Raw genomic sequence first — 21,668 nt, 5'->3', positions numbered from 1 at the left:
TCCCGCTCTGGCAGTTCAACTGATTGACAGAGCCTTTGGGCTAATAAAATATAACAACATGGATCACCCCATCTTAACCTCCTAAGACCCGAACTCTTCTACGGCATGCATTTTTAATTTCTCTTTGATATTTGGGCATATTGGGGCCCAATGAACGTAAAACCAAAGAATTACCACATTTTCTTTACCTTATTTTTAAGAAAAATAAGAGCCCCATATGAGGATATTCGTTTAAAATTTTGATAGAACAGTAGCAGTATATAACCTTGTAAGTGGAAATCAGGCCCCTGTAAAGCAAAATTGAGTATTTTGGTCTAAATAACCCAAAATGTGATGTCCACATATGTGGATGCCAGGTCCTAGGAGGTTAAAGATGGGATATTTCCTTAGTGGGTGTTTTGATAATAGTGTTGCAGCTGATTGGATACCTACTAAGGCCATATGGAGCAACACTTACACTGGCAAAATTCATGGAGTCATTGTGCACCATCATTCCCCCTTTTGAGATCAAAGTCTCATTATAGGATAGGGGCCATCAAAATGTTATATTGATTTTAAGTTAGCCTTCCCTCACAGGGGCCAAGTCAAATAGAAGCAAAATATTCTATAGCAGCTATTTGCTTTTACAAAAAACAAAAACAACAAACAAAAAAACCCCAGAAACCATCAACTTAGTCATTCAATTATTTATAATTATTTATACAGAGCCACATCTGACCAAGAATAAATCAATTCTGTTGAAATTTCAAATCTGAATCATAGTTTTGAAAGAGGTGAACTATGTTCACCTATGATGCAGAAAAGAAATCATACTGCATTCTTAGTGGTGGTATAATTTATTTAATGAGGTGCATAGACAACTTCAATGACCAATTCCATCAAGAATGAGCCCTCCAAAACTTGTCTCGATTTTTTAATGTACATGTATCCAATTCTGCACTAGAAATGAGCTGTCTGCCTAAAATATAAAATCACATATTTAATGAATAGTGTTCAAAAACATTTTATTGAATACACAGAAGTTAATACAATGAAACAAATATAGTAAGAACAAAACACAATTTTCTAATAAAACAGCTCGTTACTCAGAAGAGAAGGTTTTCTGCTTGATTTAGTGATTCAGCCTCGCTGATCGCTCCTGATCCACAGCAGACTGCAAAGCCATCACTGTCTCTGTGGATGAAACAAATGAATGTAAAGCACACCAAAGTAAATCCTTTCTTAATCCTTTGTCAGGCTATACATTTAATTTTGACAAAACAAGATGACTGTTTGGCATCTATGCATTTTTCTCCCAATCTCACCCTGAAAATAATGACTAAATACAGCAGGAAAGTGTTTAGAGAGGTCACATTTGGAAACGGTTTTTCTTTCTATAGTAACAAAATTCTTTTTACAAGCCCTAGGTATTGCCCCCTGGTGGCCATTAAAAAGAATAGAATTTTAAGACAGAGTCTACACCTTTATTTAAAACAAAAAAACAAACAAAAGAAAAAAGGCTGGAGCTGTGTTAGAAGGGGTAAAGTTTTGTGTAATGAGCAAGCAGATTTAGTACATTACATTAACAAAACAAATCAAGCAATATTTTGGTTGGTACAAACCCAATAACTTTTTGGAATGATCAACCAGATTGGGGAGTCCTTCCTCGATGTTGTATGAGATTTGGCCCATTTCTTGTACGAGGTCACCTCCCCTCTGAGTAGAAAAAAATAAAAAATAGGCGAAATTACTAATTTAAAAAAATAAAATGACATTGTAACTTGAATCCTGGGAAAAAACATACAAAGTTAGGAAAACTCTACCTTGAGCTCTGAATAAACTTTCTCCTCCAGCTCAGCCACCTGAGATATGGCATCATACACACCGGTATCCAAAACTGATTCCTACATCACAAAAAGAGTGACAAGTTAAATCTGAGAAACTTCCACACAGGTTATAACTGGATTCATGCTGTGCAAGCTTACCTCTTCTGAGGAGCTATTCATTGGCTCCTGTGTCTTAGGTGCTTCACTGGCTTTGGAATTGCCATTAAGTTCCTTCACTCTGCAGAAAATGTTTCAAGCTTCATCATACAATAAGGCGACTGAGAATTCCCATTAGAAAAAAAAAAAACAAGCCCACAGATTCAGAGCTTCATATGCTAAATACATACCTGTCAGCATAGCGCAATGTGTTCATTGTATATTCACATGAGGTCATACCTGGAGACACCATAGCAATCTGTGAAACAAAGAAAAATTTTTATTTGATGTGGATTTCAAAATATCCAATGCTGAGAGGAAGTCAAATTTGGTGTGGTAACATACCATGCAGGTCCTGGACTTCTCTCCAATGAAAGAATCCCTGAGGACTTTGGTCAAAGTGCTCATTCGGAAAGGAATGTGATCACTGTTCTTTCCCAGTGAACGGATACACTCCTACAGGATACAAGAGAGGAAACAACAGCGTTTTGAGTTGCTGTGCATACATATTTAATGGAGAGAAAACAGAGTACTTCTGCCTTTTAATCAGCCATCGCTTACCTTGAGAGCCAGAAGGCTGCGGTTGATCTCGGCAGTCTCAACTAAAGTACTCCGGTCATTGCTGCTGACATCTGTACCACGCTCATTGCCAGCCAAATCGATCAGTGAAAACTTGCCGTGCAGCGTGGTAGCACGGTCATTGCGCCGAAGAACAATTTGAAGGATTGCATGAGAGCGGGATGAGTTGGCATTGGCTGAGGTTTGGCCCGACGTTCTGGAAAAGACAGTGAGATTCTAACTTAGAGTTTGCCTACCTACGGTACACTAATGGGTAATTAATACGTTTTTGTGCCCTTTCAGCCACAAAGAAAAATGCACAAGGAAACATCAAACACATTCTTGATACTAAACTACCTGCATGAACTGCCAATCTGTATCATCTTGATGACCTCCTCTGCTGAGGTCACATAGACCTCTTCGAGGCCGACCACCTGAACCTGTTGTCGTTCATCTTCCAAAACACGCAGCTTGGCCTTCTTATGCAGCAGGTCATACACCTAAATAAAAATAAATAAAGGTCTAGTTTGCTATATGGATTAATTGAACACGTGGATTCAATAGATATCTTCTGAGTGAAGGGTGTTCCCTTCACGTCTTCCTACCTTGCCGTTGTAAATCTCAAAGAAGCTGACGTAGGCAGAGAGATCCAAATTAGCATACCTCCTGTGGTGGAGGTAGGCAAAAACATCCTGGGCTAGAAGTGAATAGACTCAAATTATGACAAAGTCTGTTTTTTGTACAAAATCCAGTTGTTTCATTTAAGGTCCTACCTGCTAATGCGTAGATGCCTTTAGCACTGTTCTGCTGCTTTCCTGTGAAATCACCTCCCATTGTCTTAAAAACAAATAAAGACTTTGAATAAATTCCACATTTGCAAAATTGTGCTTCAACCCCCCCCCCCCCAAAAAAAACAAAAAAAAAAAACAAAACAAAAAACCCTCAAAATCTTAGATCAAGTGGAGACTTACATGAGTCTTACCACTTCCTGTCTGGCCATAGGCAAAACATGTTGCCATACCACCTTCAAAAATGGACTGGACTAAAGGTTTAGCTGTGAACCTAAAAGGAAAATCAGAATTTTAGTCATCATAACATTAACAGGAAAATTACAGCATGTATAAAAGTATACATCGAGTCTCCATTGTACTGGTTAATGTCCCAGTTGAAAAAGCTAAGTTAGAAAATGTACAATCAGAGCCACTGTTGGCTTAAAGGAAAAATTAGGTAGTTACTTGTAGACAAGTTCATTGGTGGCGGTCTCATCAAAGGAGTAGTCAAAGTGGAAGACTTGATTGTCCAAGTACTTGGTGAGGTCCACCTTGTGTTTTGGCTCATGGACCAGTAACGCACCTTTCCCAGGTACAGACACCACATCAATCTCCTTTTTATTAATCTCTACAATACACAAGAGTATCGGAGTTAGTGTATAAACATGGCAACTGTTTTCTCTCCCTCAATTACTCCTTTATATTCAGATGATAGAATAGAGAATCTACAAATTATTCCTGACCTACCCTGCTTGTTAAAGGGCCGCTTGCGAACACACACACAAATCCTTTGGGGCTCAATCTTAAAAAAAGGCAAGAGATGTGCAGAGAAATGACTGTGCTACAGTTTGCAAAGCTACAATAAAACTTTCTGGATGGAACATTGTAAGTCCATGTTCAAACCTACCGTTTCAGTAGTTGATAAGGGTGTGATTTCCAAAGTCGCTCTGAAATCCTGAATCATCTCAAAGAACTTCTGGTTGGGCCGGGAACCTTCCAGAAACTATAAAGACAAGCAAACAAAAGGTACTGTAACAAAATGAGGAGTAGTTTTGCTCATGTTTAAAACAATTTACATAAAAAAAAAAAAATAATAATAATAATAATAAAAATGGTTGAAGAAATCTTTCACCTTTCCCCTCTTGGTTTGCATATCTGGGGGCTTTACAACACAAGAGAGCCTTTTATTGCCTTTGTTCAACTCCACGGGAGCCACAGATTTCCTCCTGCCTGAAACGTGAAAAACCAAACAAACAATATACACACTGAATATATACACACACACACACACACACACACACTGAAATAAATAAATAAATGAGATGTTAACACCTAATACCAATAAAATGGTAAGGTTACATACCTTTAACTGTGGATGGAGGAGGCATTTTCTCAGGTTCATCATTTTGCTTTATGGCCTCAGGAACAAAAGGCTGCAAAGTCGCTGGTTGTGTATCATTCTTTTTACGCTGCTGATTCGGAATTACTAGATGACAAAAAACAAATATAATTCAGATTTAACAGAAGGAAAAGACCAAAATATTTCTTCATACATTTAAAGTACTCAGAAACTTATTCAAATACATTTTAACAGGTACATGATATGACTTTGTACCCTGCAGATAACCAAATGAATATGGCATGGTCACCAACAACAACATGTTGTTAAATGAAACGGATGTGGCTCTGTTATGATTTTTTAAAATGCGTTATGCATTTTAAAAAATCTTTTTGTTTTCTGTTTTAAATGAATAAGTAAATCACAACCAACCAGAGTTTTTGAGGACTGGTGATGGTGGGGGCTCGGGATGTATGGTTTCTGGGTTAGCTGAAAAGGATTCTATAGCTGAGACTGGTCCTTGAACAGAACCTGGAGCCTGAAACATACACGTCTGCCGAGCCTGGGACCGAGTAGCAACTGAAAGTGACACAAAACCAAGTCAAACTGCTGAAATATGCGTTTATGCAATTCAGACTGATTATTACCAGCATTATTGATCTGGATTAAGACAGCCACTACTGGTATAATGGAGGAGAAGGAGGAGGAGGAGAAGGAGAAGAAGAAGAAGAAGAAGAAGAAGAAAAAAAAAAAAAAAGCTGTACGAGGCTGTGTGGCAAAACACAAGTGACACCAACAGTAAATTCACCACTTATTTTTCTAAAAACAGAACAACCAAATTAGACATCCACAGTGGTAGAAAAGTGTGTTTTAAGTGAATAACAAAGATATGAAAACACTAATGTGCTGGTCATTAAAATGGTTCTAAGTCCTAAAAAAAGGACTTAGAGGCCACTGTACATGCACTGTTTATTCTCCAATGAACTGATCAACCAGTGATAACAATCAGCGGTCCTTTTTATAGCACGATCTTATTTCTCAACAGGCAGAATTTAAGGACGAAGAGACAAAAAAAAAAAAACAAAAAAAAAAAACACCCCCCCCCCCCAAAACAAACAAAAAAACCCAAAAAAAACATTGCTGCATATGCATATACAATCACCCAACACCTAAGTGTGTTTGATTTGCATCCCTTGTGCGTTATTATTAATCTAATGTACATCTAAAATCTGGGAGCAGAGGTCAGCTCTTGCAGGACTGTCACTCCTCGCCCTTGCACCCATAACCAAAACAGGACAGATTTGCTTTAACAAAAAACATGCACGCCGCGCCGACCTGACTCTTCAGTTCTTGTGACTGCCGTAGTAGAAGCTTTTGGAAGGAAAGAAGCCATTAGGCAAGAGTACTTAACATTTACACCTGACACACACAGAGAATCAATATTTACATACAGGAGGCAGGTGCAGGAATCCTAGAGGAGCGCAGTCGACCCTCGTATTTCTACAGAATAAAAACAGAAAGAAAACTGTATAATGCTCAGTCCAGTCAGCCACTTAACTCCCTCATAAGAAGCACCGTGTACTTATGTGTAATATAAGTTATTAGAAGATCATTCTGTATGTAGTTACATCAAACACTTATAAAACAAACAAAAATGCTCAATTTGAATTAATCCACTGTCTTAAGGTCATCAACGTGTGGAGTAGAGCATTGCTTCAGGTTTGCTCACAGGAAGTGTTCATTTACAACTACAGTTGAGTTCCTTTTGGATTACACCTCATACAGCATAAGGCTTCTACTGAACATTCAAATTCAACTCACATGCACCCTTACCTGAAATAAGGGTCAACTTAATGTCACAGGAGAGGCTACACAAGGAAGCAGGATCATCTAACCTTGCTGTCATCTGGTGACTGACAGCAAGGTTAATGTAATAAATTATGAGAAAAAACAATGTAGGCTAGCACTTACCTTTTCTGGAACACGAGTCGGTGGGTCAGGAGTTGAGCTTGTGATTGAATTTATAGGGTCCAAAACCTCTGGATTGAGTATACATAACTCACTTAGATCAATCTAAAACACAGAAGAAGAAGCAGACTCAGCATATAGGATATGTTAATGTATACTTGGTTGATATCACCTCAGTTACGACATTACTGACCCCCTTTCCACGGCACATGTTCCTCTCATGCCACTCAACCATAACTGTGGACTTGTCAACGGATTTCACGGTGGCCGAATGGACTCGACCTAGTTCACGTACATAAAAAAGCATGCCTGAGTTAAACTCACCGCACACGGGAAGTACAAAAACACATAATACGAACGGATTTAATGCAACATGAGCTCACCATCACTGCGGCTGATCTGGACAGAGAGTCCAACGAGAAGTCGGGACAGGCTGTTCTCCATGATAGCGCCTTCTTAAAAAGCTGAAAATAATGAAGGTAACGTTAGCGTATTAAGTATCCAACTCATTCTCTACCAGTTGTGCTGTCGTCGCTGTGAAAATATGCCGCCTTTTCATGGAAACGTAAAGTTTGATAAAACCAAACCGTCAGTTGTTTCCATTTGTTTGTTTTTAGTTTCTTTCAAGATAAAAATCACACTTACCTTTCACCCGTACCAAACTCAACAGCGCCCAGAATTTAAACTGGCGTTATTTCCGAGTATTTAAGAATCTGATTGGTCTTCGTCATTTCATAGAGTCCGGCGTTCTTCTTCTACGGATTTATAGGTGGTATTTAAATTGATGTTACACTGCCACTCATCGGACAAGTTAGGAAGAACCGCTACAGTTGTGCAAATCTAAGAATTAAAGTTAAAGTTACCAAATACTCGTCACTGATATTTATCCTGAACTCAACTAAATTTTATTTTCTAAACCTTAACTGAAACTGAAAATAAACATGATATAAAATCATTATACAACCAGCAATGGTTTAGCAATATATTTCTGCATGACTTTATCTGTCTCACATATCAGTTGTAGCCCTTTGATTTACAACATTGTTTTGGTTCATTCCCCCCCCCCCCAGGCATTTCTTACACACTTAATCAGTTAATCAGGCTGAGATCTGGACTTTGACTGGGTCATTGCAACACATTTGTTCTTTTCTTTTTCTGCTATTCTCGTGTAGATTTGGTGCTGTGTTTGGGATCATTGTCCTGCTGTATGCTGTAATTTTGGCAAACCTTTAGCTTGTCATTGCTTCACATTTGACTCTAGAATACAGAGGAGGTCGTGATCAACTTAGTGACTGCCCTAGTCCTGTGGCTGCAAACCAAGCCTTACTCATCACCCCTCCATCACTGTGCATTGCAATTGTTGTGAGATGTTTGTCCTGATATGCTGTGTTTGGTTTTCAGTGTGCATTATGACCAAAAATCACCACTTTGGTCTTTTCTGTCCAACAGACATTGTTCCACAACTCTTGTGGTTTGTTGAGATGCAACTTTGGGAAAGTCGTGTTGCTGTGTTCTTTTTAGAGAGAATAGACTTTCCCCTTTCAAATCTTCCAGACAAACCTTATTTGTTCAGTATTTTTCTAATCGCAGTTTAACATTTAACATCCTAACGGAGGACTGTAAAGTCTGAAATGTAGCTTTTGGATTTTTTGCAGTTTCTGTGAGCATTGCATGACCTTGACCTAGGGATGAATTTCCTGAGATGTCCGCTCTTGGGAAGATTGTAACATTGTGTTAACACACACCTGAATGCTCCAGACCAGCAAAGTACCAAAACCCCTATTTTCATAGTTTGGTCACACTTGCAGATGCTTAATTAACGACACATGCATTTGATTGGCAGCACCTGGCTGTTACTTACCCTCATAATTCCTTTGGAAAGAGTAGGAGTGTAGTTAGTTTTGACAGGACTGTATCTACTTATTTGGTAGAAAGTCCAGACTACTCCCACTCGCTTCAAATGTAGCAGTGCAGCCTAGAGTTTAACTCGCTACAGATCACTATGAGATGTGACATTAAAAATAATGACAGAAAACAGACCGATGCATTTCTCAGAATTCACATTTGCCACATTATGGAGTAATTAGACTTTCAGCAATACAACATTGCACTATGACACAGTGATTTTGTTATCTTAACATGAACAGGCTAACAACTGTTTACATGTAGATCACATAAAACACTGTTCTGTGCAAGATTTTATTTTAAATTTTGAAATACTTTTTAGATCATAGGAATATTACCAATGAAACCTAAACAACAAATTTAGAGACAGTACAAGTACAGACTTTAGTCCTGTTTTCCATAGTCCAATGGCAGCCATGCCGATATTGGACTATTGATTTGGCACATCCGTACAAAATATAATAAAAATGCTGCAAACAAATATAATTGCAGCTTTTTTCAGTGGGAGGCTATTTTTAATAGGGTAGGGGCATTATCATGACATCACTGAAACCAAACAGGCCTCTTTTAATATTACATTTATAGATATTCCAGTCCGTGAACACATCCCTGATCATTCCACAGTGATCCCCAAATGTGCTAAAAGCTGATCTAATTGGCCTATTGCATTTCATGCTTGCGACCACAAGAATCCAGTGTTTATCCACACGCTGCCTCTCTTCTCACACTCACTGCAAACCAGGCACAACATTTCAGTCCTCCGTGACATCAACAATCAGGGACAGCTGGAGAATGACCCATAATGCAGTTCAGCCTTGCCTTCAGTGTGGGAGGCTTCCCATTTTTTTCTCTTTTCTTTTTCACCCCTTAGCCTCCCCACTACGTGCCCACACCCTCTCAATTTTCAAACCTCCTAACTATACACAAGCTAGACTTATGTATACACATTCTCCACGAGCGAACGCTGACACATGACAAATCAAAGCTCTAATAAACAGCTTGCGCTGAACAATTTCCCCACCACCACCAAAGGACGAAAAATAAACAAATCCCTGTCGGTTGAGCATCCAGGCCATTTGGTAGGTCTGTCTGTTGATGACTGGGTGGCCCAGGGCTGCTTGGTGTGAGGCCTGGGATGGAGCCACAACTGTTTCCTGTGGGCAGTCCAACCCCCAGAACCTCTCCACAACTGGCTTAGTGGGTGGTATTCCCCTCCTCCCTTTTTTTCCCCTCTCATCCCCTAAACCTCTAGACCCTCCTCTCCCTCCTCTCCTTTCCAAGCAGTTCTCCTTCCCCCTTTTCCTCCCCTTACTCTGTCAGTCCATCCATTCTCACAGCCATAGTCCTCAGCTCAACACTTCCCCAGTGGCCTCAAGTGGACCGAGTAAGATAAGAAAAAATGTAAAGAAACCTTGTCTCTGTGTGCACTTAGTCCAAGTATGCCCTCATCATTTACATAAAGCTAAAAACTGTCACAAAGGTGTGATTTTTGCCTGATTACAAAAACATTTGGGGGGGTTAGTAAAGTATCACACATCCTCATCCACATTTTCTTCTTTTTAACATATATATTTAAAGCTATAACACATTGTTTCTCTTTTTCAAGCTTTAAACTACAAAATAAACCATGAACCAGCTGACAGTGCACATCATTAAAATGTTCTTTGAATTGACTCACTCGGTGATGATGTTTTATCACTTCACATGTGTCTGTCCCAAAACTGAGCATGAGCTCTTGTAAATGCACATCCTGTTATACACAGGCTAGGTCACGGGAATGTGAAATAATGTAACAAAACAGTAGCATCTGTGGCTTTATGCTTTTGTTATTTTCATATACCTTTGTGCGTGTTTATTCAGATTTTTCTCATGACTTTGTGACTGTTGCGGAGAATGTCTCGCACATGTTGCAGAGACTTCAGGGTGGGCTTTCCCTTCAAGCAGCCAGCTCTGTTCCACATTTGTTTGTTCATACTGATAAGGGTTCAATACTTGGCTGAAAAACACTAGAAAAAAACAAACTGAAAATTGGGTTTTTGAGTTCAAGTCTCCTCTTTTAAACACCAAAGTTGGCCTCAACACTGTCACGCCACGCAAAGATCACAGTTGCCGAAAGGACACAGCGGCATTTTTAGGTGCTGGCTTCACAGCGTCGATTGTTGGTGGTGTTTGATCCGAAGAAGAACGCAGTCTTGTATCTGTTGGCCCTGTCACTGTTTAACCGCTCCCCTTTTTTCCACCCGTCCAAAAGCATATTTTCTCAGTGTAAAGAAAATTGGCGGAGGCCGTAGCTCTGTTCCTCTATACAGACTAAATAAACATGCACATGCATACTGTACGTGAGCTGAGCACACTTATAAACCACCCAGGAAGGCTGACAGATGAGGAGAGGAGCAGTGAGAGAAACAGAGAAGGAAAAACTGAACTACTTTTTCATATTCTTTCTTTTTTGTATGGTATTAATAGCAATAATAATTCTGTAACCCTTGCCAAACCTAACACTAATATGAAATTAGGTCTTTAGAATAAGTTTAGCATTTGGGTGTAAGCTGTCGGCGAGCATTAGTCAGTTTTTCCCTAAATATGAAGCGGAGTTTAATTCTGTGTCAGCCCTATAGTGATGCTGAAATACTGACCAATGAGGCAGTTCGTAGTGGGCATGTGATTTGCTATAATCGTGTCTGTAATGTGTGGTTTTATCAAATGGTTTTCATCTTTTTTATCTTTCTAAGATAAAAACCCTAAATATATAGGGTCTGTATTGCATTTTACAACATGACCAGCAGAGAGCAATATAACTACAAACAGAACTGACAGCATGCAGTCAGGTACAGCTAACTGTGGGATTTGAAATAAAAGTGCTGACAGGACTCAAGATCCAGTATTAGAATGCAGGTTTTCTTCTTTTCCATAGCATAGCTTTGGGTTGGTACGTGCTGTTCCATAACTGAACCCACTGCGCATCCAGCAGGGAATTAAATCTTCTCAAGCCAGAGAGCTAAACGTGCAACTGGAACATTCACTCATTAAAGCATGTTCGTATTCTTGGCATGTGGAGATCCAGTAAATAATGCCAGTGACCCTTTTTTTCTTTCTTTCCATGCCATTATTTTAAAAAAGTAAGTACTAAATTTTCTCTTCAGCCACATCATTTCAAGCTTTGGAGTCATTCACTGAGGACTTCACTCACCTTTGAACTTGTGAGTGCAGCCAGACAAAGTTCTATTTTTTCCCCACTGCTCGCAAATGCATATCTGTTTCTTCAGCAATAATTTTATTTATTTATTTTGGCTCAGAAGTAAACAATGGTTCATGCAGTACCTGCAATTACAGTAACACTATGGGCATGTGTTTTCGGCCTGTACATTAATGTAATTATCATTTTTATACCTAAAGTTAAAAATGCAATTAATAGAATCATTATTATGGGCACAGAAAACTGGCTTTTTGTTAATGATTAGCCAGCAGTGTATGTTATATACACTGCTGGCTAATATTACAGATCCACTAGAATCTAGTCAGCACACTCAGTAAGATAAATATTTAAATAAACTAAAGCCAAGATTGATGACAGTGTTGGCACAGAACTAAGTGCACTTATTCAAGTTACAGGTATGCTACTTTATGCTTCTACTACATTCTCATGTGATAGTTTTATTACTAAATTCTTTATAAGTCAAACAAACAAACAGAAAACTATTGTTTACAGTCCAGTAGATTTTTATGCTAAAATTCAAATGGTTTCATTTAACAGCCGTTTTGAGGCCAAAGAACTAAACTTAACACGTGCATCCACTGGTATTTATGTAGTGATACTTTATCTGTAAGTAGTACTTTATATATGCTGTATTAAGTTACTAATTAGCAACAATTTGATGTGATGGTGTTGTATTTTAAAACAGAATCTACCTGTGAATAGCATAATGGTTATCTCCCTGCCTTTTTGTGGTAGCCAGGTAACTGGTAATGGTGATTTGAGTGTTTGGCTTTAAAAGGAATGATTAGTTCCTGTAATGACTTTGGCTGGGTGGTTTAAGCTGCTAAATCTGACATATGACCACACCCCATCTGTGGGCATCCTGTACGTTTAATGTAAACTGTAAAAAAGCAACACCCTAATTGCATCACTGGATCACGCTTTACAAGTTTGAATAAATGTTTATTTTTGTTTTGTATGAGTTTGTCAGAAGATGCGTACACTGTGATTATAAAGGGATGAACATGGTGGGCTGTGGTGTTTAAATAGTGTTCAGATGGTATTAAGGGGCCCAGAGTGAAGAAAATATCACCCATACCATTATAGCACCAGCCTGACCTGCTGGTACAAGGCAGAACGGATCCATGCTTTCATTTTGTTGACGCCAAATTCTCATCCGACCATTTGAATGTTGAAGCAGAAACTGAGGCTTATCGGACCAGGTAGTGTTTTTCCTAATCTTCTGTTGTCCAGTTTTGGTAAGCCTGTGAGAACTGTAGCCTCAGTTCTTCTTCTTAGCTGACAGGACTGGTGTTAAGTGTGGTCTTCTGCAGCTTTCAGAGATGCTCTTATGAATTGGTTGTAACGAGTGGTTATTGGAGTTACTGTTGCCTTCCCATCAGCTCAAAGCACTCTAGCTATTCTCCTCTGGCATCAACAAGACGTTATCACCCAGAGAACTGATGCTCTCTCTCTTTTTTTTTTTACACCATTCTCTGTAAACACCAGAGATGTTTGTGCGGGAAAATCCCAGTTGATCAGCTGTTTCTGAAATACTCAGACCAACAAGTCTGAAACCACACACGTGCCACCTTCAGAGTCCTTTAAATCACTTCTCTTCTTCATTGTGATGCTTGGTGTGAAAATCCTAAATATTGTCACCCTACATGTGAAGCTATTTTGAAGAATTTGAAAGTAAAAGGCATTATAGCCTTTAGATACAGTACTGAAATATCATTAATGTCATCTACATGGCTTTACACCCACAACCTCACACATACTTTAAGTTAGGTCACAGAGTGCAACTTGCGGTTCCTCAACTTCTCTATTTGGTTGGTAAAAAGTCCACAGGGCCATTCTGTCATCACAATTCCCCTATTGGCTTTCATTAGTTTCCAAAGTTAAAGCAAACTGCAGAAAGTAGAGAAGCTATCTGACAAAAAAAGGAGGTGGTGGTGGTTGGGGGTTGCAAAATAAGGGTTATATCTTAATGTAAATCTGTCCATTGAAAGTTTAATGGGAGATTAAAACAAAGTTTTATCCATGACTGTGAAATTAGCCCATAAATTCTATTCCTGAATTCAATCACTTTCTTTATATATAAACTGTAGAGACTGAAATACAGCAGGCCTCCATATGACCTCTTTAAGGGAACACCAATTGAAACCACAAACCGTGAATAGCACAGAAATGTGTTAGTGTGCTTTTGAAATTAATCCTTAAAACCCACCAGTGTTTTGGGCTTTTTTCTCTCTCCCTTTTTTTTTTACAGGAGCCAACAGAGAAGGCATGTTTGCTTGTATAGTGCAGGGTACAACATGTGGACCCCAAAGTTCTCAAAGAAAAACTGAACCTACACACAGAGCTTTACGGCCTTCTCCCAAACCACAGCAAAGGGATGCGCTGCGAAGGTTTCCAGAATAGCAACTTAATTTTCGTGTTTTACTAAGTTCCCCGAAAGAGAGAGAAATGTGGCCGTTCAGCGAGATAATTGCAAAAGGATGACAGATGAAGTCATGTTACCAAACTAGCAGATTGTATCACTTGTTTTAAGAAAAAGAAATCAGATAATGAGATAAAGATTTCCTTTCCAGTGCTCCAAGTCCGCAGACAATGATAATATTTCAGGAATTAAAGCTTAAGAGTGAGCTCTTCATCGAAGCTTGTAAATCTCACCAAGCTCAAATAATTTTTTTCTCTCTGTTGTTTAAAAAACAAAATAGTTACGTAGTCCCTGTCAAACCTTCTCTGACTTATGCTAAGTGATGTCTTGTTTGTAATAAAACGAGCAACAGACTTTGGTTTGAGACAAACAGAAACCCCTAGTTAGCATATGCAAGACAGATGAACAGGCAACGAATTAAAAAAAAAAAACGTTGAAGCTCAAATTTCATTAAAAAACAAACAAACCCCAAAACAAAGCGTTAAAGAAACCACATCGCTGGCCACACTGTGAGCGCTGAAGTGTGTTTGAGAAACATTGCTGCAAACGTTGGTTTATTATCAAAAGATGGAACCAAACATTTTTACCTCGTAATGACACGGTGATTTGGATATTGTCTAAAAAGGCAAATGATACATGTTATTGTGTATTTGTATTGCTTCTATGCTACTAACATTTTTATCATTTATCCTGTTATCATTAACCGAGGTCTTGATTTCCCCCCAAGGTCCTGAGCTGACACTTAACTACTTCAGTTCCATCATAAGCTACCTACACGTGAGTGTTAGTTTTATTGTTAATGTGTTAATGCCATTGTTTGCCTTTTCTATTGCACAGACAATGATTTGGCAGACCCTGAGACAAACGATATTGAAAAACCACGCTCATGCATGTTGTCAATTATAGTTTATCATCTGGTTTGCCTAACTTTCTGTAGAGTAAGGCTCTGCCTTATTGCTCCCCAGCCTGCCCCAGTCCTCCTCCTCCTCTTCTCCTCTTCACCACATGAAATGGCTGTCTGTGCCAGCCTAGCGCTGAGCCTTCATTAGCTTTTACTACCCCACTTGGATGTGTTTAGCTTTGCTCTCTTTCTCTGCCTCACTGTGTGTGTCTGTGTGTGCACGTCTCACACTCTGTGTGTGTCTGTGTCGGCATATGTCTAATTACCAACCCCCGCCCTCCCTTTGGAGTACCCCTCAATGCCATGCCACCATATCATTACACTGTGGCTGCAATTTAAACTTCAGTCACACATACAGACGCACCAGCATACCCTGGCTGGCCTGCAAATTGCAAAGAGGAGACAGTGGGGCACTGTAGAGAGCTGCTTTAGCTCCTTTATTCTCCCCTAAAATGGAGAAACACACATGCACAAAGGAAGTGATGTAGAGAAAGAAAGAGTACATGAAAAACATAAGAGAAATTGCTGTGCCAGAGAGTACTACAGCACATCCCATCAGGGCTGATCCACAACTACGTTTGGCGTTCAAACTGTTATTGTTTGAACCAAACAAATCACTTATAAACACAAGGCCTCTGCCTTACGAGGCTCATATTTAGGCCCTTCTGTAAACAGCAAAGCACAGAATGAATCAATTAAAAGGGCATTACGCTGGTTCCTGTTTATTTAAAACATGTTTACACTATATGGGCCCTCCTGCCTCTCTGCATGATTGCCTGGAACTTAGCATTCCTCCACCTCCTCCTCCTCCTGCCACCCCTCGACGGGCCCGGTCACGGCCAAGGTATACCAAATACACACACGCACACACACGGTGCATAGATTACAAACACATTTGTTATGTTGAAGAGCGTTTTCAGTAAATATTGATCTCGTTCTTCCTCTGTTTCTGTGAGAGATGATTAGAAGAACTCCGTCGGAGCAGCGGTCTGCTACAGTGTGCAATCACTATGCAGGAACACATATAAATACATGCAGCAGCAGAGAAACTCAAGCCTTAAAGGAGCATTTTGTTTCAGATGGGTGAGTAACTACGTATATAAGTGAAACAACATGTTCTTTGATTCATTAAACATTTGCTGAAGGAAAAATATTGCTAACACCTAAAATATTGCCACAAATATATATAAAAAAAACTACAAAAAGCTCAATCATAGTAATTTAATAAAGTAATTTCGTAAAGGTGAGTGAGTTGTGGTTGCATAAGTTATAATATTTACTTTATTACAGAGTAAGTTTGAAATAATAATGTTAGTGACCTCTTAGGAGTCACCTGGTTGCTGATGACTACAGCCCTTAGCTTCTGCGTCTTAAAACAGAAGCTAATGTAGAAGCGCCTTAAATTGGCATTCCACCTGAAGGCCACCAGATGACGATAGATGTGGTTGCAAAAAGAACTCCGGACCTTTAGAAGTCTATGGGGGAGCAGCTTTCTGTCTTAATCACTATAAAGGTTTTCCTGTTGATTTTATCAGTTCAATCACTCATTTTATGTGATGCTGAATGAAAAATTAAGTCTATTTTGTAAATTACGGTAATACCATTTTTACATAATACAGGTATGAAAGCACGTACTTACTGGCTAACAACTCAGACCAGCCCTTCCTTACCGCATCCGGTATTTTTGGAACCAACACTCGTGAAAAACTTGTCTTCAAAACCAGACTTCAAAAACCAATCGTGCTGGTCACCCCTTTAGAGTTAGGATGAAAACGTTTTAGCCACATGCTAAACAAGCTCATTTTCAAAAAGTTAAAGATGACATGTTTCAAATAAAATCTAATGCAATTCAATTTTATTTATACAGCACCAAATCATAACAACAGTCACCTCAAGGCACTTTATATTGTAAGGTAGACCCTACAATAATACATTCAGAGAAAAACCCAACAATCATATGACCCCCTATGAGCAAGCACTTATGTAACAGTGGGAAGGAAAAACTCCCTTTTAACAGGAAGAAAATCTGGCAGAACCAGGCTCAGGGAGGGGCGGCCATCTGTGCAAACGGTTGGGGAGAGAGAAGGAAGACAGGATAAAAGACATGCTGTGGAAGAGAGCTGTGGATTAATAACAAGTATGATTACATGCAGAAAAGTCTATTAACACATAGTGAGTGAGAAAGGTGACTGAAGAAAAAACACTTAATGCATCATTGGAGTCCACCTAGTTACCCTAGCATGCACTGTTGGAGGATGCCAGTGTACCTAGAGACAACCCGTAGACGCAAGGAGAATATACAAAGTTCATAGTAGCCATTAGATAGTAGTAATTAAGAAATACTAATTTCTGATTGTTGATATTTTTTTGCAGGTAGGAAGATGGTGTCGAGGATATCACTACAGTCTCACAGCTGTCTGCATGGACTGGTGACCAGAGTCCTCAAGACTTGGATCAGAAGATCAACACCACTCTTACATCTCAGCTGTGGCGCTAGAGATAGAAGGCTGTTAGGTTGGCTTAACAAAAATCACTGAACAGCATTTGTGTCTCCTGCCAATTTCTGGATTATGGTGGGTTTAATTTTCATATTTCCAACAAGAACTATCAGTTCTTACAAAACAAACAAACAAACCAACAAAAAAAGATATCCTTTTAAAATACAGTTTACACTTTACTGTAATTATTCTCTTGAGGAAAAGCGCTGCTGTGGATGTGAAGAGAAGCAATCCTAGTTCCCCAGATTTGTGTGGTATGTCACCCTGAAGTCTGCTTTCTCACTGGCTTTACAGCTAATTCCCCCATTCTTCTCTGCTGTGCTTAGTGCAAAAGTAGAAACACATACACCACCCCCTGCTTCACACAGACACACATGCCAGTGCATGTTTTTACACTCACACACTCACACACACACGCACCCACCGCTCTCACACACATGCACACACACACACACACTTTTCTTTACTAATCAGCCCTATTGAATTCCAGCAACAATAGGCGCTCATCCTCGGGCCACCCAAGCAGTGCATGCACACAGACACACACACATGCACACCAACAGCACCAGATCATGAGTTCTGTCTTTTGTTCCTTTATCATGTTTTTTCTTCCTTCATTGATCTCACCTCACACAGGTCAGGAGTTGGCACTGGAAGATCCTGTTATCTGGACTATCAGCTTCTGGGCCCACACACTGCACTCGCTTACAGAAAGGAGGGAAGGAGCTCATTTTTACTTACTGTTAACATCCACTGTCCTGGCAATGCTGACGAGAAGCAGACACATTGAGCAGTTTTACGTCCAATGCTGTCCCTTCTATGACGCTTCATAGACAGACCGTGATGTGCCTGCTGCTGTCATTATGGCTGTTACATTCCTCCCTAATTGCAAAAGATGTTACCGACTAACAATATTGTTATTTAATTTCTTGGCTGGGGAGAGGAGGCAGAAAAGGTTTAAAAGTAGTTCTTGTACTGCTCAGGAATAGTCCAACACACCTTAATTTTTTATCTTATTAAATCCTATCTTATGTGGTTCCCAGAATGACTCAGCACTCCTGTTTCTTCAGCTGTGGGGACATAAATCTGTGGGGACCCACCTTCTTTTCAGAGGAGCAGGTCCCCACAACATAAATCAATATATTGTACTGGGTTTGAGATTAGGGTGAGCTTAAACTAATATTAACCTCAGGATAAGGTTTGGGTTTAGATAAGTAGTAGATAATTTCTTCTACTCTTTAGGTACATGCAAAATAGTCTCTCATGAGTGTGAACATTAGTCTGAACAGTTGTTTACATAATTTCCCTCCAAAGCATGCTGGGTAAGGCTCCAGCCCTGCTGTGACCCATAACTGGACATGTTTTCTCGTCACTGAACTGTGACATTGCGCACAAATGTGATGACATCACTCGCTGAGCAAATGTTCTCATTAATGAAGAGCTTAAAACAAAATCAGCAGGGCCCGCGTTGTTCCTAGCTCGAGGCCGTACGTGAGATAGTAGAAACTAAGAGATATTTAGGTTTAGCTTACCCCGAATATAGACAAATAAACACTGCGTTGTGTTGTTGCTGTCTGCCTGTGTGCAAGAGTATGAGGCTTGTGTTAGATGTGCATGTGCATGACAGCGACTTCAAAAGAGCGAGGTATCAGATTCAGACATGGGCTGCTTTGCCTGGGCTGACAAACGAGGAGCTGTTGTGTGGGAAGCAAAGGAATTTACAGCATCTACCTTTTATCTACACAGGTGGGCCTGTGTGTATATGTGTGTGCATCTGCGCACGAGGAGGCAGGGATGTGGGTGTGTGTGTGTTTGAGAGAGAGAGAGCATGTAGCTTGTTTTATGTTTGTGTTTCAGAATCTGCAGTGCACATAAACACAAGAGGCTTGATGTTTGTGTGTGGGGATGTGCGTCCGAGATTTAGACAGATGAGTCACAACAATAATTCAGGCAACCGGTGATCCCAGGCACCTTACAGGTGGTTCAAAGCTCCAGTTCACTGGTTCCTACTGTTAAGTCATTGTTCACAAAGTGGGGACGTTTTACTCAGCAGGAAGACACACGCTGCTAAATGCTTGTCCGTGTGCGACAACTCTTTCTGACGGATTATTTCCTAACCCTAAACCTGTGCGGCTTTCAGGGGGTGTCAGATGACTGTCAGGAAGCTGAGGGCACTGTTATGCTTGCACAACACCTCAGGCACAGTGAGATAACAATAAATCTAAACCGATAAGACATCCAGTTCATTCTGCATGGAGTTTTCTGTCTTTTTCATGTCCTTAGATAATCATCATAAATTTGTTTATCATCCCTCTGATCTGTGAAACTCACATTTATTTGAACACAAACAAAACAGTGAGCGAATAGCTGCGTTTATGTCGTGTTATCCTTTAACTACTGCGTACCAGACAAATGTAGCAAGTATCTTGAAGACTTGGGATGAGGAAAATTAAGAATGTGGTCATCAAAATTTTATGCAGAGTTGGGTTAACTGGGGATTCCTAATTGTGATAGGTGTGGATGTGAATGGTCGCCTCTCTCTGTGTTAGTCCTGCAACTGATTGGCATCTTGTCAAGGATGTAGCCTCTCTCCCTTTGACAGCTGAGGTAGGCCCCCAGCTCACACAGTTATCCAACACGCTTTGTAAATACGTTTTACTGTATGTAAGATTTACATTTTGACCTGAGGTTGGCAAAGAAATAAAGGGAAAGACAAATGTCCAAAGCAAAATTAATGTAATTTTCAGACCCAAATGAAGTGTAATCTTGTGCTTAAATTGGATGAGATGGATGGAGCATGCTTAGAAAGTTCATGTCTATCCTTCCCTGACAATATAATAAATATAATATTAAAATCTTTGCCTTTATCTTAAGCATCTCTTTGATTTTACCGCTTTAGTAACTCAGCGCTTGTATGTCAAGGCCAGAAGGGTCAGCATGCTTCTACCCGACACCTCAACATCGTGTCTTGATGAGAGAACAGGCCACAGTGTGTGAGATGTGTGCTCCCATTTTATTTATTTACAGGGCAACAGGTGGACATACACACACGCAAAGACTGGAAAAGACCGAAGAAGCACTTTTTTTCATTCCATTTATTTTGTTAGTTAAATTTCTATAGCAGGTGAGGGAACATAATGGTCACACAAGGGTTTTTTCTTGAGCATAGTTTTCAGAAGTCACAGTGTTTTAGACGTGGACAAGAACATTTTTAAAACTGACAATGAAGAAGGAAGGGCCAAGAGGAGACTCAAAAACAAGGTGTAACAGTGACTCCTACACACCTTCTCCTTCATGGTCCTCCAACCGCCCCCTCTGCTTCACACACACACACGCACGCACACCTCCTGCTCTCTCACACACACACACACACACAAAGGCCTCAGCTCTAAAGTGTTGTGAACCCCTTCCCTCCCATGACCTCCCGCCCTCCAGTCCACCCCCCACCCCCCAAAGTCAACAGAACAATAAAATAAAAGCAAACTCAGCCACAAATAGATATATTTATATATAATATATATTTACTCTTTAAAAATAGAACTTCAGTCTAGATACTAACAACTGTACAAACTACAAAAATAAAAATTTAATATAAATAATTTATATGGCATGACATTAACATTTTTTTCTGAAATAAACTACAAATCAATGCAGGACTCCCTCGCCCACCCCCTTCCCGCAAGCGCGCACACACACACCCGCACATTCACACACCCGCACACACACACACACACACACACACACACACACACACACACACACACACACACACACACACACACACACACACACAGATACTGACAACACCTCCTGGCTGTCTATGGTGTGATCAAACTGTGAAAGGTGTTTTTGTTCAGCTGCAGTAGCTACTTGACTGTTTTTTCATATTTCCAAAATAAAAAAACAAAACAAAAAAACCAAAGCTGCCACTTGGAAAATGACACACACACACGTAGACACACACACAAATAGATCTGCAAGTTTCTCCCTGCAATTATTTAACCTGGCAGTGATTAGACCAATACTGAACAAGAATAATAACAACTGAAACTCTGTAAAGCAAATGAAATGAAAGAAATGTAACATGACACATATATGAGGTTTGCATTAACAGACAGAGTGAGTCATT

General features: G+C 39.8%; 1 protein-coding gene across 2 annotated transcripts; it reads right to left on the bottom strand.

Annotated features, from left to right (window-relative positions):
- Positions 1 to 987: 987 nt before the first annotated feature.
- Positions 988 to 7,365, bottom strand: kif2c (kinesin family member 2C). 2 transcript variants are annotated; one of them, XM_026150738.2, is made up of 23 exons: positions 7,242 to 7,365; positions 6,980 to 7,060; positions 6,790 to 6,878; positions 6,600 to 6,701; positions 6,080 to 6,128; positions 5,964 to 5,999; positions 5,061 to 5,207; positions 4,653 to 4,775; positions 4,422 to 4,519; positions 4,197 to 4,292; positions 4,037 to 4,091; positions 3,755 to 3,917; positions 3,491 to 3,581; positions 3,293 to 3,356; positions 3,125 to 3,216; positions 2,877 to 3,019; positions 2,523 to 2,736; positions 2,307 to 2,417; positions 2,153 to 2,220; positions 1,965 to 2,043; positions 1,803 to 1,883; positions 1,602 to 1,695; positions 988 to 1,173 (listed from the first exon to the last, which is right to left on the bottom strand). In XM_026150738.2, the coding sequence occupies exons 2-23, from the start codon at positions 7,038 to 7,040 to the stop codon at positions 1,112 to 1,114; spliced, it is 2,118 nt and encodes a 705-aa protein (XP_026006523.1). In that variant the 5' UTR covers positions 7,041 to 7,060; positions 7,242 to 7,365; the 3' UTR covers positions 988 to 1,111. The 2 variants fall into 2 exon arrangements, with proteins under 2 accessions (XP_026006523.1, XP_026006524.1); XM_026150739.2 differs by lacking the exon at positions 5,964 to 5,999.
- Positions 7,366 to 21,668: the final 14,303 nt, after the last annotated feature.

Source organism: Astatotilapia calliptera, chromosome 18 (genome assembly GCF_964374335.1).
Source record: "Astatotilapia calliptera chromosome 18, fAstCal68.1, whole genome shotgun sequence".
NCBI lineage: Eukaryota > Metazoa > Chordata > Actinopteri > Cichliformes > Cichlidae > Astatotilapia > Astatotilapia calliptera.
The sequence above is the reverse complement of the archived record's forward strand: the minus strand, read 5'-3'. Positions and strand labels throughout refer to the sequence as shown.